The sequence below is a fragment of the Apium graveolens genome, chromosome 5, assembly GCF_009905375.1.
Source record: "Apium graveolens cultivar Ventura chromosome 5, ASM990537v1, whole genome shotgun sequence".
In the NCBI taxonomy this organism is placed as follows: domain Eukaryota; kingdom Viridiplantae; phylum Streptophyta; class Magnoliopsida; order Apiales; family Apiaceae; genus Apium; species Apium graveolens.
The window spans coordinates 41,630,584-41,639,026 of record NC_133651.1 but is presented as its reverse complement, the minus strand read 5'-3'; the positions used below and the strand labels follow the sequence as shown (position 1 = coordinate 41,639,026).

At 36.4% G+C, this 8,443-nt stretch overlaps 1 protein-coding gene across 1 annotated transcript; it reads right to left on the bottom strand.

The window, feature by feature from the left end:
* Window positions 1-7,240: 7,240 nt before the first annotated feature.
* LOC141660004 (uncharacterized) lies at window positions 7,241-7,627 on the bottom strand. Its single transcript, XM_074466958.1, has one exon. The coding sequence runs from the start codon at window positions 7,625-7,627 to the stop codon at window positions 7,241-7,243; it is 387 nt and encodes a 128-aa protein (XP_074323059.1).
* Window positions 7,628-8,443: the final 816 nt, after the last annotated feature.

The following is an 8,443-nucleotide window of genomic DNA, read 5'->3' as shown; positions in this document are numbered from 1 at the left end:
GTAGCCAACTACGATTTAAAATAGTGATCTTCATTTCTGACTTCAATTTCTACTAAATAAATCAACAATAAGTTTTTAGTATAATTGAACAGAAAATAATATTAAGGTTCATAACAAGTCAACTCTAGTATTTAACCCAAAATATTCGTACTAAATAAATCACATATTAAATGAATTCATCACCTAAAATTTAATAATTTATTTTCCATTTATTCATAAGTAATAAATATCACCCTTTTATTATCCACTTCACAATTTCATGATAAAATAATCATTTAGTTAAATCCTCCATTTAATATTTTATTATCCCACACGATAATATTTTGATCAATAACTCATTAATCCTATTTCATCTATTTTACAAACTATTAACATTTAACTGTTTATTTCATACTCCCTCCGTCCCGGCCAATTCTTTACGTTTGTTTTGGGCACGGAGGTCAAGAAATATGTATAAAGTAGTGAAAAAGAGAAAGAAAAATTGTTAAAGTGTTGGGATCCATTGATTTTTAATGTATAAAAAGGAGATAGGGGAGTAAAAGTAGTGTGAAAAGGGAGAAAAAGTGGGAAAATGGTGGGACCCATTAACTATTTTTGGTAAGTTTTAAAATATAAAAAATTGGTTGAGACATCCAAAAAGAAACTATAAAGAAATGATTGGGACAGAGGTAGTATTATACATCTTTTAATTTCATTAAATTTAATATTTATTTACCAAAATACCGTTATCATCAATAACCCACTCCACCATCTCCCCCCACCTTCATCACCTCTACACTCCATTAAATCCGGCAATCACCAGCCGAAATTTTTTTCGGTGACCGCCTCATTTCTCTCCTTTCTTCCTCTCTACCTCTCCTCTCTTCTCTCTCTCCCCGAAATCACTCTCTCCATCGCCCCTCTTCTTCTCCCCGTCGTCCCCTCTCTCTCTCTCCCTCCCTCCCTCCCCCCTCACTTTATCTCTCGGTTCTCCACCTTTCATCACGATTTTATCATGAAAATGTTCCCCACTTCTAGACCAATCGATTCCCGATCTCCACGCAGTTGGCCGGAAAAATGCTGCGGCGGTTCCTCCGTTCCGGTGGTCCTCCTCCTAATCCATAACCATCAATCACTTCGTCTCGTTCTCCTGTATCTATTCGTATCATCACTTTCATCATTCCTTTACAAATTCAAAAATCCCCAATTCAATGGGTCTCAAACCTTAATTGAAAACCTAACTGGATATCCATCAAAATATCAAATATACACTTTACTAATTGTAATTATATGGTTAAATTAAAATTTTCCACATACATAACAACATTTTAATTACAAGACAACACAAAAATTAAAAGCATTAAGTACATCTACCCATTTAATTTACCAAAAAAATCAATTTACTAGAAGTAAATTAAAAAAGAAATTACCTTTGATATATACTGATAATAATTGAATGGATGATCTTTCAACTTATCTTTACTTCAAAATAGCTTTATTTGATAGTATACTTGGTGATCACAACTTGAGAGAACTGAGAGAGTTTTTTGGTATAAAGTTGTAAGTAAAATGAAATTTTCTTTTTATATAAAAAATATTTATATTATCATAACTTTTCTAATTTGTCAATAAGGACCTGTTAAAAATTTATTTAATAGTACAAGCCCAAAAGTTAATTAAACTTTAGGACAACTTCTTAGAAAATCCTCTCACTTTATAAATTTACAAAAATCAAAAATACAAATTGGTCATTCTAGAATATATATTTATTATAAATATAGAATAACTTAGAGATCATTTACCATATTTATTCTTTACATTAGGAATATAACGATACTCATTTTAATAACCCGAACTCTAAAGTTCACTTTAACAAAACCTTGTTTATTTAATATTTTATTTGGAAATAATCAAATCATAAATTAATAAAATATTCAATAATTATAATATGAATAACAACAACAATAATAACTCTTAGTGAACCAATATTAATTTAAAACTCGATATGTGGTCAATTTAAATAATTAACAAAAGGAATATATAAAAATTTAACCGCGTATTATATCCTCTCATTTACAAAATAATCCACCTACTCATTATAACGAATAGTACATTTTTTACAAATTTTCTAAAAAGAACATATGTCATCAACTCGCAGAAGTATATAAAATCTCATTGTAGTCAAGATACTAACTTATAAATCAAAACCTGAACCATTTACTAGTACAATCGATGACAACCAAAAACTCATTTTTATTTAATTATCATTTCTTATTAACAACTTAAATTGCAAAATTTCCTCCCATAATTACTAGTGTCCACTAACAGTTTGTAAAAATTAATAAAATTCATAATTTTTAGTTTAATCTCTTATGTCGTGAAATTTTACAAGCCGCATAATTTCTTACTTGAAAAATCGTTGTCGTTACATAAGGGGTTGCGATTGCAACGCAGTTGCAGAAGTGAGCTGAGAGCCAAAAAAATTTTATGACAAGTGAGCTACTTGATTCGCTCATCTCTCGATGAAAGACACATAACATCATGTAATAAAACTTCTACAAAATTATGGAAAATCATACCAGAAGTAGATAAGTCGTTGATGGCTTTAAACAAAATTTGATAACCAGTCTCTAGAATCACTTCTAACAATTTCTTCTCTTTGATCCAACTTATTATTTTCTTGCAAGTTAGAGCCTCGGTTAATAAAGGATCTTCAACACAGTTGAGCCACCCACTTTTATAATCAATAACCTGCCCAATGTCATTTATAATAATACAACCAATGCCCACCTTCTTTTTATTAGATAATAGAGCAATATCTACATTACATTTAAAAAATCTTGAAGGAGGCTTACTCCACTTCAATGATCATGATGCATCAACACCTTACATATTTGTTGAGATGACACATGATCATGATTGCTATTGCGATAACAAAAAAAAGCTAATAAAAGAATATGTTAAACATGAGGATAATTTCTTTGTAGATAAACTCATCACGAAAGTTTAACATTAACCATAATAATACCACAACAAAACAAGTAACTTTGAGATTTAGAAGTCATATTCTAACTCCACGGGGATATCCAACGTATCGGTATGACAAATACCACAATATGATTCACGCCACACTATTTTGGCAAAAGGGCATAAGGGTAGGCTCTTTTTTATTAAGATCTTTCACCATAACCTTACTGATTAGGGCGTATTGCATGCTTTTGATTATGAGACCCGCCCCCTTTTCAGGTATTTCCTTAGACGGACTCGTTCGAGGTCCGCCGCAAAAAATATAGGTGAAATTGATAGCCATGCTTGAAGCTCTACTTTGGCCCACTAGTCCTCTCCTAATGCAACCAAGAAAAGTAAATGATTGATAGCCGAATCAGTGGATTGCTTGGCCCCTGCTTCTTCTCTGTTTTCTGTGCCCTAGGCTTTTTTTCTCTAGATTTTGGTTAAAGAGGAACTAAAAGTTAAAACATCTCTTTTAAACTACTAGACGAAGTTATCAGACTTTCGATCGCATGCGCAACAAATCTAGTCTCTTGTAGCTATGAGTTCATGCAGCTAAAGTAGCTAAGGAGAAGATTGATCAGGGGTACCAGAAGAAGATGTCTTACCGGGAAGTGTTAGCGAGATTAGTAAATACATCGTTATTGCCCTGGCCTTTAGATTCTCCCTATATGACCATAACATCACTATAAGGTGATACATGTATTCTGAACTATTGTTACAAAAAGTAAAAACGTTCCGGACATTTACCTTGTTTGTCTGTAAATTTGACAATGATGGAAGACAATCAAAATAACATCTCAACAAAAAAACTAAAATTTTGGAGGGATGTTAGGTACCACTGCTGTTTTTAGGAAATATTGTTGTCGTTATGGATTGAAAACTAGGGTATATTAATTGTTGTATTTATTACTAGGGTTCGTGAGATTCGAGGCTCGATTTGACTGCTCTTGTGTCTCGTGACTCGATCTGCCTTAACAAGATGCCTACGTACCTTGCTGATTGCCAAAGATCAAGTCAAAAAACATAGTTCTGATTTGTGGGGTGAGGCCCCTTATATAGATGTTGGGAATCCTTGAATTGGACTAGAGTTAGGAGACTTGGTGGGCAAGTCTCTGAATTAGAATGAACTTTGGAGTCCTAGAAAGTAGGAAACTGATTCCTTATCCAATTAGGTCCCTTGGAAGCTAATCTACAAGGAATTATATCCTCATTAGAACTTATCTTAATAGCTGATTTTTTCCATATTTATTAACTACGAAAATAGTAAATATTCAGGGCTATTTGGGCCTTCTTTGTTCCATCAGGCCTGATCTGGTCCATCAGGCCTGATCAATGTGTTGACCTTCTTGGTCTGAATGTCATACATCTTCTTAATGGGCCTTGTAGCCCAAACCATGTATAATTATTACAACAAAGTCAAGGTTTATTTTTTCCCTATCATTTGTCCCCAACTTCCGGGAAATCGTATTAGATTTCGTTGAAGTTAAGTTCATTTGATCCCTTACAAGGTATCATTTTTTCGTAAAGTGTGGAGCGACCTACACATTCACAACTATTTTTGTCCTTAAAATTCATTCATTCAGGCTTCCCTAATTTTCTGAGATTTTTTGTGTATCTTCTGGTATTTGTAATGATTTTTCCTTAATTTACAGGAATTTTCCCTTAATTTATGGGATTTTTCCTAAATTTATAGGAATTTTCCTTTAATTTATGGGATTTTACCTAAATTTATAGGAATTTCCAGTAATTTTTTCATAATTTTTGGATATTATTACTTGATTTTCAAGAATTTCCAATAATTTTTCATAATTTCTGGGAAATGTTTAAGGAATTTACAGGATTTTTTCCTAATTCCTAAAAATATTCATAATTTCTGGAATTTTCCAAGGAATTTACAGGATTTATTCATTTAATTTCCAGAAAATATTTATAATTTCTGGAATTTTTCAAGGAATTTCCATTCTCCAAAAAATATTCTTAATTTTCCAGAAAATATTTATAATTTTCCCCTATTTTTTCTTTTTTTCTTTTTTCTTTTTTTTAAGACAATTTCGACCAGGAATCATTTCGGCCAGGATCCTGGTCGAATAAGCCTCCTGTTAGTCCTGGTCGACAGTTATTTCGGTTAGGACTATTCGACCAGGATTCCTGACCTATTTCGGTCAGGATTTCACCCAAGGTCTTCTTAGTTCTGACCGAATTAAGCCCCCTTTCCTTCCTGGTCGTGGGGAATTTCGACCAGGAGTTTTTGACTGGAATTCCTGACCTATTTCGGTCAGGATTTTTGTTTGACTCTGACTTTTCTGACCGAATTGAGGTCCATGTGGCTCTGGTCGTGTTTTTTTCGACCACATGGATTCGACCAGAAATCCAATGAAAATCCTGATCGAATGGGATCAGGATTTTTTTTATGATAATTATTTTCTGTGGATTTTGGGCCTTCTTATTGGGCTTTTCATCCTTTGGGCCTGCTTATTTTTTTTAGGAAATTCTAGACCTTGGCCCGGATACTGGGCTTGCAATATTCTTTAGGCCCAAAAATATTTGGGCTTTCTATGTTGGGTCACCTTTTATGGGTTTTAAAGCCCATATTCCAGATAATTCTAGAATTGTCTCAATACTTCTGAATTTATTTATATAATTCAATATATATATATATATATATATTCCCTCCAGAATTTTAGAGGAAGCACAAGGAGCCTATGGTGGAGGCTTCTTCAAGGGGAACTGAAGTCCCAATTGCTCCTACTTCTACTGTTGCTCTCGCTTCTGTCGCCACTGGAGCTTTCCAACCTCTTTGCATAGGGATTTCGCTGAGGGGACGCCGTGGTTGGATCCACGAAGCATGCCTGGGATTGGTCCTACCACGGTATGACCCCTAAGGACTTTACTGATATCGTGGCTGGTCTGGATTTGGAGAGGATAAAGCTCATGGGTGCTCAGTCTCTGGCCTCGGTATGATCCTTTCTTAAACTCTTTTTTCTCATATACTTGTAGCATTCTCTTGCCTTACATTTTTATTTATTATTTTGTTCCAGTCTAATGCTTATTTCCAAGGGGCTGTGAGGCAAGCCGAGTCATGGAAGAAGGCTTCAGATAACGCTGACAACGCCCTTAGGAGGCAGCAGAGAAAGTACGCTTCTCTAGAAAGAAAGATAAAGTGAAGGAGGAGAAGCTAGGAGAGGCTAATGCTGAGCTGGTCATTCTGAGGGCCGAGAAGGACAGAGCGATCGATTCTTATCTAGGCTCAGAGGAGTTTACTCAGTCCATGAGGGTGAGGGACAACACGGTGTTCCCTGGTTTTTTCAGGACTGGCTGGGACACGGCCCTTGGGACCGTGAATGATGCCTGTCCCGATATTAACCCGGTGGACTATGTGTGCCCTGACGACGAGGCTCTACTACAGAGGTTTCGCACCCGTGTAGTTGTCTCGGATCGTATCCCTTAGGACCCGCTTCTTCCTCCTCCCGAGTCATCTTCTAGGCCTTTAGCAGATGATCACAGCTCTTCTTCCCCCGAGACCAGGAGTGCTGAGACATCCAGCGAGAGCGGAGGGGATGATGACATGGATGTCGAGGGCACCTCCGCTCCTTAGAGTTTTACTAGCCCTGCGTGGCTTATTTATCTTTATTTTTTATTTGAGACTATCTTAGTTTATTGAACTTTGTATCTCTTATTTGAACATGATTTATTTACCAGACTTTATGCTTTTATTGGAATTCATGCATTTAGTTCATTTGTCATGCCATAGGGATTTTAACCATATTTAGGAAACTTTACAAATTTCATAAACCTTTGGGACTCATCCCTTACATAAGTCTTAATAAACCTCAAACTTGAAAGAATAGTCTTATTAAACTAAAACATGAAATCCTAAGCAAGCAAAGCTTCAAGGTGCTTTTCAACCTACTTGTCATTTTGACAAGTGAGAATCGTGCTCAACCATTTTACACATAGTAAATTTTCAGGTTCTGTGCGTGCCAGGTTCTTAGGACTTCAAAACCATCTATAGTCTCCAGCTTGTAGGATCATCTTCCTTGAACACTTTTGACCTTGTATGGCCCTTCCCAATTCGGGGAAAGTTTTCCCTTCTGCCCAATGCCGGAAGCTTCCACCTTCCTCAGAACCAAGTCTCCTTACTTGAAAAACCTTTCTTTTACCCTTAAGTTGTAGTAAAAAGAAGCCTTTTTCTGATATTCCACTATCTTGGCATGTGCCTCATCCCGTACCTCGTCAATTAGATCCAGGGCTAGCTTTGTCCTTCCTCATTTTCTTCAGCGTTGTATGTTTGGATCCTGGGAGACGAGTGTGATATTTCCACAGGAACAACCTCTTCTGCCCCATATTTTAACATGAAGGGAGTTTCTCCAGTAGTGACTCTACAAGTAGTTCTATAAGCCCATAATATTGGGAGTATTTTATCTACGCAGTTATTTCTTAATTTGTCGATCCTCTTCTTCAGTCCATCCAAGATTATACGATTCGCCACTTCCGCTTGCCCATTGGCTTGCGGGTGAGCTGCGGAGGTAAACCATAACTTAATCTCATTCTCCTCGCAATACTTATTGAATTCCTCATTGTTGAACTGTGTTCCATTATCAGTAACCAGGATATAGGGAATTCCATATCGGCACATGATATTTTCCCACAGGAATTGTGCAACCTTCTTAGTTGTGATCTTAGCTAGAGGTTTGGCTTCAATCCACTTAGTGAAATAATCTATGGCTATAATCAAGAACTTCCTTTGAGCTATGGCCATGGGAAAGGCCCAAGTATATCCATTCCTCATATAGAAAAAGGGATGGGAGAATTGATGGAAGTCAGCATCTCAGGTGGTTGTTGAACAACGGGTGCATGCTTCTGATAATGTTCATACTTCTTCACATAGTCCTTGGCATCGCCATCATTTCTGGCCAATAAAAGCCTAAACGGGTTATCTTATGAGCCAGTGCTCTGCCCCCCAAGTGTTGCCCACAGATACCTTCGTGTACTTCTTCAAGAGCCAAACGTGCCTCATCAGGTCTGAGACATCTCAAGTAAGGAACCACATAAGATCTTTTGTACAAAATCCCATCGATCAAAGAGTATCTCAGCGCTCGAACAGTCAATTTTCGTGCTTCAGTCACATCATTTGGTAGCCAACCAGATTAAATACGGGCCTTAATAGGATCCATCCATGATTTTTCCAGCCCTATAGGGGCTATAAGCTTAACATCAATGCTCGGTGTTTTTAAAACGCGGAAGTATACGCTTCCTGAACTTTTCTCTATCTCTGATGAAGCGAACTTAGACAATGCATCCGCCTTAGCTTTTTCCTCCCTTGGAATGTGTTCAACGTGCCATTCATCGAACTGAGTCATTACAGCCCTTACTAAGTGGACATACTTAGCCATTGTATCATCTCTTGCCTCAAACTCTCCCTTGACCTGGGATATGACCAGCTTCAAATCCC